Source organism: Sus scrofa, chromosome 2 (assembly GCF_054392235.1).
Source record: "Sus scrofa isolate SSC_HxYL_T2T_F1_AM1 chromosome 2, Sscrofa_HxYL_maternal_Yorkshire_Landrace_v2.0, whole genome shotgun sequence".
NCBI classification, from domain to species: Eukaryota; Metazoa; Chordata; class Mammalia; order Artiodactyla; family Suidae; genus Sus; species Sus scrofa.
This window is the reverse complement of record NC_139384.1, coordinates 101059504-101073659: the sequence shown is the minus strand read 5'-3', so window position 1 is coordinate 101073659 and position 14156 is coordinate 101059504. Positions and strand designations below refer to the sequence as shown.

Sequence of the window (14156 nt, the reverse complement as noted above, 5' to 3'; positions counted from 1 at the left end):
TTGCTTCAGTGAGAAAATTGTGATATGAAATGAGTGTTAATTGTTCATGTACATTCATAGCAGCTACTGTTCTGGTTAGCTCTGTAATTTTTATTTATCCCTACATACATTTTCTCACAGTTAGTCTTTATTAATCTCAAGAAATCCAAATGAAAATTCCAAAAATATAGACTATGGCAAATTTCCTTTAACATTTCTTAAATTCTGGTTACTGGGCATCATGTAGTAAAAATGGGCTAAAGACTTGGAGTCTCAACTCTTTAGTTTTCTACATACCCCTGAATAAATAAATCATTTAACCCTTCTGAGCACTCAGCTTTTATGTCTGTACATAAGGATAATAACAGTTCCTATCTTACAATGTTATTGTGAGCATCAAGATACAGAACTCAGCTAGCATTACTGAAAGGTACTAACTATATGCCAAGTCCCACTTTATAGATTAGCTCAAAGCTCTATGAAGCAGAGTTTATTATCATTATCTGAAAAATTTTTAGATGGTAAAACAAAGAGTTCAATGATTTATGCAGGATCTGATAGTTATTTTTTATTTTTTTATTTTTTATCTTTTGACTGTGCCCGCAACATGTGTAAATTCCCAGGCCAGGGACAGAACCCACACCACAGCAGCGACCAGAGCTGCTGCAGTGACAACGCTGAATCCTTACCTTGCCGTGCCACAAAATAACTCCTTTTTATCATTACTAGGGTTTTTGTTTTTGTTTTTTGTTTGTTTGTTTGTTTGTGGGGCCCGTGGCTTGGGGAAGTTTCCAGGCCAGGGATCAAACCTGCGCCACAGTAGCAACAAGAGCCATAGCAGTAACAATGCCAGATTCTTAACCAACTGAGTCCCAAGGGAACTCCAAGGTAACACAGTTAGTAAGCAGAAGTAGGAATCAGAACTAAGTCTTTCCAATCATAAACAAAATGAAAAAACTACAGACTGGGGGAAAATGTTTGCAAACTTCGCACCCAAAATGGGCCTAATTTCCAAAACATACAAACAGCTCATACAACTCAGTAACAACAACAATAGAAATATAAAAAAATAGGCAGAAAACCTAAATAGACATTACTCTGAAGAAAACCTACAGATGACCAACAGGCACATGAAAAGACGTTCAGCATCGGTAACCATCAGAGAAATGCAAATCAAAACCACAATGAGGTATCACCTCACACTGGTCAGAATGGCCATTGTTAAAAAGGCTACAGATAATAAATTCTGGAGAGGGTGTGGAGAAAAGGGAACCCCATCCCCACATTATTGGTGGGAATGTAAACTGGTGCAGCCACTAAGGAAAAGAGTATGGAGATTCCTTTTAAAAAAAAAACCTAAAAACAAAACTACCATATGATAAAGCAATACCACTCCTGGGCATGTATCCTGAGAAAATTCTAATTTGAAAAGATATATGCACCCCAATGTTTATATAGGCTCTATTTACAAAAGCCAAGACATGAAAGCAACATAAATGTTTATCATTGACAGATGAATAAAGAAGATGTAATATATATACATATATTAGAATACTACTCATCCACAAAAAAGAATGAAATAATGTCACTTGCAGCAACATGAATTCGATTATCATACTAAGTGAAGCAAGTCAGACCAAGAAAGTATCATCCGATATCACTTACTCATGGAATCTAAAAATCTAACACAATTGAACTTATGAAACAGAAACAGACTTACAGATATAGAAAACAAATTTACAGTAACCTAAGGGAAAAAGCAGGGGGAGTGTTAAATTAGGAGTTTAGGATTAGCAGATGCAAGCTACTATATAAAAAACAGATAAACAAGGTCCTACTGTATAGCAATCGGAACTATATTCAATATCTTATAAAAACTATAATGAAAAAGAATATGAAAGAGTATTTATATGTATAACTATATACATATATAGTTATATATACATGTATAACTGAATCACTTTGCTATACACCTGAACCTAACAGAACACTGTAAATCAACTATATTTCAATAATAATAAAAAACAAGAACTAAGGCTTTCTAGCTGCAGATCTTGTACTTTTACTACTATACTGTCTCTGTACCCAGGAGCTCTTTGTAAACTATGACGTGATACACACATATTAGTTGTTGTGTTGTTTGTTGTCACTAGCAGTCTCCACCAGCATTGCCTAACCTAGGAGTATCCGGAATTTTGCTTTTCCTATGTTTCCTAGTGGGCTAGGCCTACCTTTTCCCTTATCGCTGCCAAGGCCTCTCTTGATCTCTCCAGCTCAAGGTAATCTCTGCCCTCTGAGCCCTGGTGGCCATTTCTGCCTGCCTCCCCAGCTTTATTAGGATATAATGGATACATGGAATTATGTAAATTTAAGGTATACAACATGACAATTTAACACATCCATCCCCTCACATGCTTACCATTTGTGTGTGTGTGTGTGTGTGTGTGTGTGAGCATGTGTGTGATTAGAACATTTAAAATCTACTCTTAGTAACTTTTGAGAATACAATAAAGTATTGTTAACTATAGTCTCCATGCTGTACATTAGATCTTATATCTGAAAATCTGTACCCTTTAATCAGTATGTCCTCATTTCCCCATCTCCCAACCCCTATCAACCATTAGCCTACTCTGCCTAGTGGCATTAACCTACTCTGCTTAGTGGCATTTTGTTTGTTTGTTTTTTGCTTTTTAAGGCCACGTCTGTGGCACATCGAAGTTTCCAGAATAGGGGTCAAATCAGAGCTGCAACTGCCTGCCTACAGCACAGCAACACAAGATCCAAGCCGCATCTGCAACCTATGCCACACTTGCAACAACGCCAGGTCCTTAGCCTAAAAAGCAAAGCTGAGAATTGAACCTGCATCCTCATGGATCCTAGTCGGGTTCTTAACCCGCTGAGCGGCAACAGGAACTCCCCTGCTAGCAATTTTTACCTCTCTCCCGGCCCTTAATATATTCTACTTGTTACAGTGAATTTCAAACCTGCTTTGTTTCCCCCAGTAGACAGCAAATTCCTTGCGGGGATCAACCACCTCTGATTCCTTTATTCATCTCTGCATTCCAGAAACATTTTCATGCCCTGTGTATAAATATTTTCCAATGAGTGGATAGATGGATGTTCAGCATTATTTCTAGAGCAATTAGCACAGCTATTACTAGGAATAAAGACTGAACAATCATGATTAAAAATTCATTGATTAAATGCTTCTCATTTATGGAAAAAACCCTCATACTTACATAAATCTATAGTTTTAAGTAGATGAAGGTATAGTGGATACTTGATTTTTCAATATTCAAACAAAGTTCCTATTCAGCAGATAAGTTCCAAAATAAGTAGAAAGCAGAGAGTTTCATTTTGTACCACTAAAGCAAAAGAGAGGCAGACACATCCCCTCATCTTATCATTCGTGCCTTCAGTTGACCTAAAATGCACCCTTCCACTAAATCCTCTTCTGCTTATCACGGTCAGGTTCAATTATCTGCAACAAAGTGTACTTAACTAACAAAGGCCAGACGAACATTTTATACATCTTGCTTAATATTTATCAATTTTCAAAATTATCAGCCCCAGTTGTTAAAATGTCATATATTTGTCTAGGATTTTTGAGTGGAAAATAAATGTAAAACATCTTTCAATTACATTTGAGAAAGTTAGTGTATGCTGCAATTCATTTTTATGAAAATACGCCCAACAACACAAAGAGGAGTAATTTAGGGTCACCTTAAACTGTCCACACACTGTGTTAAGAACTTATAATGCAAGCAATAGTATAACCTTTCATTTAAGTTAAACACTTAACCTAGCAGAAGTACACACAAGACCTTCTTGAAGAACCTTTGAATCAGAAAATGTCCCAAGGGAAGCAACATTGGGTCTGCAATATCCCCACAACTATTCATCAGAACTCCAAAGACCATATCACCATATAAATACCTACAACATTAGGTCTGCTGGTTCTACTGCAGAATACGCTCTACTTTTAATCCTATCCAAAGTGCTCTGATGTTTTGATTCCAACCTCCTACTTTAGCACAAGAGTACTCAGCATTTTGGGCTCCTGGCTCTCTTCAAACTTCAGTTCCCTCAGAACATGGACCTGTTAACATCTGTAGCAGCACCCTGAGACCATCTATCCAGCTTGAGCTTCTTCCCATGGAGAATGCGGTCTCCACCTTCTCGGCATAGCACTTAACACGTGGACATGAGAAACTCTGTTGTGATGACTTTAAAGAAGGAGAAAACCAAAATACGAGTTTCAAGTTAGGCAGCTATTTTCCTCAGCATATTTTTTAAACAGGCTACTGAGTTTTTGCGCTGTGTATTCAGTAGGCACTCATATATGTTTTACTGGATGTTACAAACAGGGCTTGTTTTGCCAAGAGTAAGCAAAGAAATGTTTCTTCCTTATGAACCACAATACAACACTTACTTGTCCAGGAAGGCTAAGGTAGAGTCTCTCGCAAGTAAGAAAATAAGTTTTTCTGCCTTTTCTTATCTTTTCCTTGCCTCTAAATTCATGTAAAATCTGTTGCTTTTTGTGTATGTGATGCTTTATGTTAACATGGGTTAGAATAAACCCTCTAGCTAATTAGCTGTCCCTGTAGTTTTGTTTCACCTTTTCTTCAATACATTTTAAAATTAGTGCTTGATTTTTCAATAGGATTCTATCCCATCATGTGTTCAAACCCAGTATCCTATTTCTACTCTAGTTCCCCATGTTTTAAACACTTACTTGGTTCAATGAATAATTCTCATTAAACTACCTCTTTTAGGAGTTCCCACCATGCACAGTGGGTTAAGGATCCAACTGCAATGGCTTTGGTCTCGGTGGAGGTACAAGTTCTATCCTTAGCCCAGGAATTTCCATATGCCAAGGGTGCAGCCAAAAAAGTTTCCTTTATTATTTAAAGTGTTCCGTTTGAATTTCTTGCTTGCTTGCCTTTTTTTTTTTTTTTTTTTTTCCTTTTTGGGCCACACCTGCAGCACCCAGAATTTCCCAGGGTAGGGGTTGAATCAGAGATGCAGCTGCCAGCTTACAACACAGCCACAGCAATGCAGGATCCAAGCTGCGTCTGTGACCTACACCACAGCTCACGGCAACGCTAGATCCTTCTTTTGTCTTTTTTTAATTTTTTTGCCATTTCTTGGGCCATTCCCTGGGCCTATGGAGGTTCCCAGACTAGGGGTCTAATCGGAGCTGCAGCCACTGGCCTACGCCAGAGCCCCAGCAAGGCAGCATCCGAGCCTCGTCTGCGACCTACACCACAGCTCACGGCAACTCCAGATCCTTAACTCACTGAGCAAGGCCAGGGATCGAACCCGCAACCTCATGGTTCCTAGTGGGATTCGTTAACCACTGAGCCATGACGGGAACTCCCAATGCTAGATCCTTAACCCACTGACCAAGGCCAGGGATTGAACCCGAGTCCTCACGGATACTAGTCAGGTTTGTAACCCTCTGAGCCACAATGGGAACTTCTATGAATATATTTATATTAGTTAAATAATTTTTCATTATTTTTCTGAATAACTTTCACAGTCTGCTCTTCAAATTTCAACCCCTAAAAATCTTTTTTTAGTGCATCAAAACTCATGTTCCATTGCATTATTATGACTTTGCTAGACTTATTATTTATGTAAACATAAGTGGCATATATGAACTTAAGATCTGCTACAATCAAATAAGATTCTAAATTATCTGCCAAATCATTATCTAATTCCCGCTCATTATAATAATTAACTAAAATTATTTTTGCCTTAATCTTTAAGTACCTCTCTAATCTACCTTTCTTTCCTTTTTAACACACCACCTTAACTCTCACTGTACTGGGAATGGTGATTTTTCCCTGAAAATATGTTCTTTCCACTTCATTCTCTCTAAGAGACTATTATTAAAAAAAAAAAAAAAATTCTAACTACTCCAACTCCAAAAAAAGCCACATTCCTCTTCCTAAAATTTCATTCTTCATAATTTCTTCCCATCCCTCATTAATTTTCTTTCTGTTTTACTCTATCAAAACTCCTACTCTAGGAAATCCTTCCCTTGATCCCCATTCACTTTCACTCAATCTCTTTCACTCTTTGATTATATCCTCCGACTCCATCCCACTCCTTATCTCTTCCATAATTTGACTTCAATGTATCTTTCCAGCCATTTCTTCCACAATTTGTAGTGGAGGAAGACTACCCCAAGCTTCTTCCTCCTCCTCCCTGATGATGTACACACTACTCTAATTCCAATCTTTTCATTGTTCTTCCTTTGAGCTGGCCTTTACCTTGGTCTAGTTATGCTGCCTTTGTGAGGGAATTATTCTTTGGCTATTTATTTTGCCCTGTTCCTCCATGAACATTGGTCAGATGTAAAACAAGCGGATAAATCTTCTGCATGAAATATCTGGGCTATATTTTTAATTCTTTACTCTTACTCCCTGCGTCAATAATAGAATGGATCTCCAGAAAGAACAGACATTCAGTTGCTGAAATGAAGAAATGTTTCCTACCTTATTCAAAAGCAGCCCTTCTGACTAATTAAAGAAATATGTCAAAACGGTCCCCAAGAAGAACCCATATGTCAGCACCAAGAATTAAATATTTTGAAAATGAGAAGAACCACTTGGTCTATTTTTCAATAGAGACTGAGAGCAAAGGAAAGGAAGAGAGACGGGGATAAAAATCAGAATTCAAGCTGAAATAAATACAGAAATCTCTGGTTGTAAATGAAGGGGAAAACTAGGTAAGTTTAAGACTCTGGTAAAGCCCAAAGCCATTATGTATATGCCTAAGGTTTATATTATATTTCTAACAGTTTCCATCAGCTTTTGACCAAAGCAAAGCCCCTAAAAGGGAAAAATGGGACATAAAAAGGTGTTTGAATGATAGAATGATGAGCAGTAGTTGGAAGCTTTTTGCATGATACCTATAATTAACACAGTGTGCCTCAAAAATAGTGGAGGTGGGGAGAAAGACCAGCGCTTGAAGACAGCAGTATTTTGTAAGAATGGACTTTATAGACTGCAAAGCACTATTCGAATGTAGGCTATTTATTAGTACTTGACCCAAGTGCAATTACCTCTCATCCACTACTGGGTAGCAAGTAGTATTAGGTGTGTCCCACCATCTCACCCCAACCTAAGATGGTAAGAGTGGTGAGGGAAAAAAGAGCACTGAGAAGGACTCATTTCTTCTCTTAAATTCACGTTATCCCCTAGGAAACTGAGCTCTATATGCCCAAGTAGTAGAAAGGAGAGATTCCCAGAAACAGAATGCAGTCTCAACGTGGCTGGCTGCCTTCAGGGATCAAATAAAAATGTGTGTTTACAAAAATGGAACAGCTGCCCAGCTAGTTTGGATGTTCACCTTTGAGTCCTTAGGACATTCCATTTTTCTTAGTCAACCATTCCTACAGTTTCTGGGAATGACCAGGCTAAAGAGTAAAGACATATAAGATATATAAATGGTTTAGGTTCTGCGTTTCCTGGAGACAACAGCATCACTCCTTTCCTTATAACACAGCAAAAAAGTTCAATTAAGGTACCATCACAAGGTTTCCATCTTTAGGCTGTATTCAGAGTGGTTAGAAATTCCTCCTCCTGGTTCATTTAATGAGTACTTGTTGATACTGTGCCGCAGTTGATACTGTGGGTATTAAAATGAGTAGGACAAATAATACATATGTCATATATGTATTATACACACACAGCTGTGAATAAAGCTTGTCAGTTTGTAGGTTTTTTAGTACTCACTATTAATTTCCTTCCTCTTTCTTTTTTTACCTTAAACCCTTACCTTCTGGCTTACCATTTTATCGGAGATAAGTAAACAAATAACTTCTTGCTATAGTGCAGTATGTACATACGATTTAATGTGATGTGATGTGATATGACATGGGAGTGACAAGAACAACTGGTGTGTTAGCTGAGTCTTAGGCAATAGTTGGCCTGGTGGACACTGGACATGTAAAGGAGTAAGAGGTAACCACAGCCCAATGGATTTGCATTTCAAGAAACAAAATAACAATTTCTTCTGAAATCTAAGCCAGTTGATGAAAGAAAGGTATTGTCAATTTAAATGGGAACTACTTACTACTGCTTTACCTAAAAAAGAAAAGAGGTTCTGGAATGAAAATTCAGAGCAAAACAGAGAAACTAATTTTTAGTAACAGTCAAACGCAAAAGAAGTTCTAAATATCTGTCAAAAACAAGGCTAAGTGAACTATTTTTGAAGCAACAACAACAACAAAAAGACCCCTGAGCAAGAAATTTTATAGCCATCCTTTTTCTAGGTCAGAAGTCTCTTAGAATGAGACAAAGAAAAATCTGGACCTGGAATAAAAGGAAGATGTTAGGAATCCATTCACCCCACTGATAGAGATTTGCTTAACAAAAAGATCAAAGGCCAGAGTAACCATGAAACACGTGAAGAAGGAATAGACTGAGGGGAATAAATGAAAAATTCTGACTCCAGAGTAAAGGGCAATACATTTTTAGAACACCCATTAGGTTAAGCTAGATAGAAAAGAGAAAAGGAATTATGAGGGTATGATAAAGAAAAGAACCATCTTCGTGTTTCTCCACAAGACAGCATTCAGTATGCTTTGCAAAAATTAAATTTGATATTTTAATGTACCTGGAAAACCACTACATGACTTCCGGAATTCAAAAATTCCTACTGTTCATTCTATATAACACAGAATATGAAGGGTGGAGAAGAAGAAATCCTCCTACATAAAACAAATGACTTGTTTTGGTTTCCTTTATAAAAGCATAAATGAAGAGCATCTTAAAAATATATAAATAGAATCCAAAATAGCTAGTTTTTTTTTTTTAAAGAAAACCATAATGAAGAAAAGATCTTAGGAAGTATACAAATTTCATTAAAATATAATTGGACTTGCAGGAACAATTACTGTGCTGTACTGTAAGGGGAGCTGTTGGCACACAAGAGCAAAGCACACGTATGAGCTCATCCACCGGCCTCGGCAAGACCCACTTCCAGCTAGAAGCAGTCATGTTTCAACACCTCTGATTCCCTAATGCTGACAAGCTAAACAACTTGTTTTGTCTCTGGGAGCTCTTCTCTGGTGATTAACTGCTTATGGTGAATACTAATTATATGAAAGTACAGTATTGAAAAAGTAGTGTCCTATTTTCTCTACCTGCAGCCTCAAAAGACATGGCTTTAAAACTGGAAGGTACCAGAAAGAGCTATTGCAAACCAAACCAGAAGGACATTTTCCTCCCCCCACCCCAGCAAATAAATGTATCTCCTTCTACTTTTTAGTATAACACAGCTCACTGACAAGAAACTTCCTTTAACCTCTGGGATCCAAACCAACCAGCATTACGATAAGGTGAGTGTTTTAAACACCTATAATAATCATATGGACAAATCTGCAGCAAGAGTTTGTGAATTAGTGAACTATCAGTGTCCTCAATTCCCCATGTCCCATGCTGAAAATTTACCCCAAATTGTCAGTTCTTAGGAACTGCACCTCAGATTAAAATCTTCTCACCAGGGAGTCTATGAGAATTTGTTCTTGTGTTTTAAATCCTAAGTGCTTGTTAAACCGCCAACACTGCAAAATTAGAGACCATTAAACAATATAAGGCAGCAAGTGATTAAATCTACCAAATACACATTCAAAGCAGCTTAAGCTACTTTTTAATTAAAAATAAAATATCACTGGCTAAATTCAGATGTCTTAGCTATCCAGAAAAGGTTAGAAGGCTGTTCAAAATGCAAAAGGCTGCTAAGTCCAGATAGAAAACGAGAAACAGGGGAGGGTGGGCTGGGGAAGTGGCTCTTCTTGTCCCTGAGTCCAGGGTGGAGGGGCCTCAAAATGCTGACCCAGTTTAGTCAGAGGACAATGTGAAGTGGGGAGTCCCAGCAGCACTGCAGGGTGAGGACTCCACGCGGCTGCTGATTAAATAAGCTTTATTAGCCAAGGCCTCAGAGGAGACAGGGTGTTCCACCTTGGCAAAGGGAATGAGTTGAGTAACAGCATGGCAGGAAGCTGAGGCATCAGAGATGTATAGATGGCTGAAGGAAATGTTAGCGCTATTTTAAAATACAGCTTAAACGGACTGATAAACAGTTCCTGAAATAATAATTAGTGCTTGGGGAAGGAGACATGGGTACTTTTGAGTTAATGGGATCACTTGAGATGGAAAGAAATCTTTACCGTAAAGTTAGAGTAAATAAACCTTGTAGCTTTAAGTTGTTCCTACTTGTTTAAAGTAAAGAAAAGAAAAAGGGCCAGGGGGGCTTAGTCAACGTTGGGCAGGAGGCCAAGAATCTGAAGATCAGACTTAAGGCTGGGATGATATCATTCACTCTCAAGTCTCGATACTCTTTCTAAAGCATGAGAAAATTTACTGGTAAAGCCTTACCTCACCCACAGTTTTCTTATTTTTAACTCTATTTTTTTCTCTCAAGAATAATTTTCCAAATCTGCTTTCTGCCTTATATGTAAATGTTATGAATTTACATTTAGCTTCCAACATGGTCTTACCTAAAAAGCTTGCCCTAAAGTAAAGCACAGGCACTTGGTAGCTGCAGGAATATAAGACATGATATTCATATTTAATCACTTCAGTTGCCGTGTCAGTCTCTGTCACTTCAGAATCATCCAGGGGTGGCTCTAAAGCCTCCTGAAAAAAAAAAAGCAAATACAAAAACAAACAAAATATGTTTGTCAATAAAAAGAATACATTAACACAGAGAGAGAAAGATGTGGATTTTCTTTTGCAAAATGACAGTTAAATAAATATAGGACTATGAGGTAAGGAAAAGGGAGTTTCCCACATTAATGTTTAACATTTGAGTCCTGGGTAAATAGTAAAACCAGAAAACATTAGCACTAAGTAATTCCAGATTGTTTTTGAAAGACAAAGCAACTCTGGGTAAAGAAACAGGAAGAAAAAAAAAGCAAGAAGATCTATTGCAACAGCAACTCTGAAAAATCTTTACTGCACAATTTTAGCAACAAGATGATGGTTATACAAGCTACCTTCTTCCCTACCTGTGAAAGCTAAAAACATCCTAACAATTGAACAAGAGACTGTGAAATGTCCCTAAAGATTCTATTGTACTTGCCAAAAGATGATTCATTGTGTGCTGAACAATTCCCAGTTCCATTTTGAATAAGAAAGTTATTTTGCAAGAGGTTGAGTTTGTTAGGTACATTTCAAAACCTGAGATGAATCTGTTTTCTTTATTATTGTGCTATCTTTGGTATATTTCTCCAATAAATCCTGATTTATAATAGAGTATAGATGGCAAATATTAATGTTAACTTAAACGGGGTTTAAGCAAAGATGTGTTCTAGCCAGCTCACTTCTCACCTAATTATTCTTCACCAGTTGATTTTTTACTACTATTATTATGTGGGGGGGTTTCTTGAGAATGTATTTTAATGTTTGGAAGCAATTAACTGGGCATGTTGAGTCAGAGTCAGATTCTATCCACATTCACTTGTTTATTTGGGTTGAGGAATTTTCTTTGACCTTCCTAGTAGAAGGAAAAAAGCAGGTTGGTTTGGCTCATTGCTACCTCTCATTAAAATGGTAACAACAATGAACAATCAGGAAGAGCTACAGGAAAGATTTCAAACTTTATCAATATGAAATAAGGTTTCCTGTGGAGATAAGTAAAGCCACAGACTACTCTCCAGATCTGTTATCTGCTTTACTAATTCCCCACTCACAGTCAATTCATTGGGGAAGATACTACACTAGATAAATCCCAGCCGAAGATAGTTACAAAATAGTTTTTCACTAAACTCCAGTAAACACTATCAATTAAACACAATGAATTTAAAATAACCACAGAGAAATCATTGAAATAAATATTTCAGATAAAATTAATAAGTAGGGGGCAAAGATAAATATGTCTACTTTTAAAGCAATTCTCTTAACCCAAGTTCTTTCTTTTTGGTCAAAGATTGGAATTATCTGGCAATTATAATTTCTTTTCTTTCTTAACATTATAAAATCATTGTGATGAAAAATAATTGCAAACACTACACAAGTACATTAAAAAAAAAGTGAAATTCCCCTCATCCCAGCACTTTAGTAACTCAGATTTATAACCATTTTCAATAGGTCATTGTGTACTTTTCCAGAATTTAATTTTTTGGCCTAGAAACACATATACACATATATATATCTGCCTCCCCTCCCACTTCTACATCTGCAATTAATATGTGGGCATATTACCAGGTGTTGCCATATCAATGCTATATATTTTGCTCCTTCTTTTAATGACTTCACTGTATGCCACTATATGACTATGCCATAGTTTTGTGTGTTTTTTTAAACATTTCCATATTGCTAGATATTTTAGGTTAATTATAATTTTCTGCTACTACAACTAATGCTACAGTGAATATCTTAGCACATATATTTTTATACACCTCTATTTTTCCATGGTGCAGATTCCTAAAGGTGACATTAATGTATGAGAGGGTATGTGAATTTTAAATTTCAAGAGATATGACCAATTTGTCTTCAGATAAAGGCTGTATCAATTTATACTCCTGAAAAAAAATTTAAAAGAATGCCCTTTCCGATATTCCATAAATACTGAATATTAATTTGTTTTTAACTTTGCCTAGTTGATGAATAAATGTCAGGGGTTTTTTGTTTCAATTTCTAGTTTCTTGATTACTAATGAGAATGAACATCTACTCATGTATTTATTGATAATTTGTATTCTTCTGTGATTCACCTGTTCTTATCTTTCTTACTTTTCTGATATTTAAATTTCCATTTTTCTTCTTGAATTAAATAAACTTTGTGTATTAGAAATAATAACTTATTACTGGAAATATATACATATCTGCACCATAGGAAAACAAAGTGTGCAAGGATTTATGTGATATGTGTATATGTGTATATAAAACATTTTCTCTCAGTTTTCTTTTAACTTTGTTTCGTGTACATGTTGTCATGAAAATTTTTTTACTTTCATGTAGTCAAATCTGTACATTTTCTGTTTGCAGTTTCTGAGTTACCAGTCTTCACTGGAAAGACTCCTACTATGTTCCACTCCATCCTTAAAAATTATAAAAATGTTAAACCTCTTTATTCTACAAACACTCCTTCTCTCTCTCTCTCTCTCTCACCCACATGTTTTAATACATCTGAATTTTGTTTTTGTGTATGGTGTGAGGTAAGAATTTTTCCCAGATGATTTCTAATAGTCCATTTTTTCCATTTATTTTAATTGAAATATAGTTGATTTACAATGTTGTGTTAGTTTTGGGTGTACAGCACAGTGATTTTACATATATAAGGATTATATATATGTATGTATAATTTTTCAGATTCTTTTCCCTTATAAGTTATTAAAAAATATTACAAAATCCCTGTGCTATCACATTGATTTTTTTTTTGGCTATGCCCACAGCATTAGAAGTTCCCAGGCCAGAAATTGAACCCATGCCATAGCAGTGACCCTGAGCCACTGCAATAACACCACAAGGGAACTCAAGCAATCCCATTGATTTTATTTTTCTTTTTAAGGCCACACCCACAGCATATGGAAGTTCCCAGGCCAGGGGTCGAATCAGAGTTGCAGTGGCTGGGCTACACCACAGCCACAGCAACTCGGGATCCAAGCCGCTCTGCGACCTACACCACAGCTCATGGCAACACCAGATCATTAACCCACTGAGCGAGGCCAGAGATTGAACCTGCATCCTCATGGATACTAGTCAGGTTCATTACCACTGAGCCACGACTGGAACTCCCAATCCCACTTATTTTTAATGCCACTTTTACCATAAATTAGAGGCGTGTATGTATTTATTTCCTATTCTTCTCTTCTGAGCTATTTCTCTTCTTGGACCTTCACTGTACAGTTTATAAGTAAATCCTGAATTGGGTCATTAATTTCTGTACAAAACTGCAGAAACAAGACTGCTGAGACTCAGTTCTGCTAGGGAAGATAAAATTCCTGGAAAGACTGTCATTCACCCAAACTCAAATTAAGCACTCAGGTATGTGTTGAAGTTGACACCTGGTACTTGCAACTAGTGATCAATTAGACATAAACTCAGATTTTCTGGAACAGTTAGGAGGCCCCAGGAGTAAGAGAGAAAAGACAGAAAGAGCTCCTTAAAGAGACTATCAGAAGTCTCATTCCAGTCACTGTTCTCACTGGTGGCTGAGTGC

The 14156-nt window shown here is 36.9% G+C and overlaps 1 protein-coding gene across 7 annotated transcripts in view; it reads right to left on the bottom strand.

The window, feature by feature from the left end:
- Positions 1 to 14156, bottom strand: part of ATG10 (autophagy related 10) — a 227994-nt gene that overhangs the window by 74039 nt on the left and 139799 nt on the right. For 6 of the 7 annotated variants that reach the window (NM_001435093.1, NM_001190281.2, XM_085008754.1 and 3 more), the window contains 1 exon segment: positions 10493 to 10631. The exons of the other annotated variant lie outside the window; for it this stretch is intronic. In NM_001435093.1, the coding sequence (NP_001422022.1) occupies positions 10493 to 10631 (139 nt within the window). 7 annotated transcript variants of the gene reach the window in all.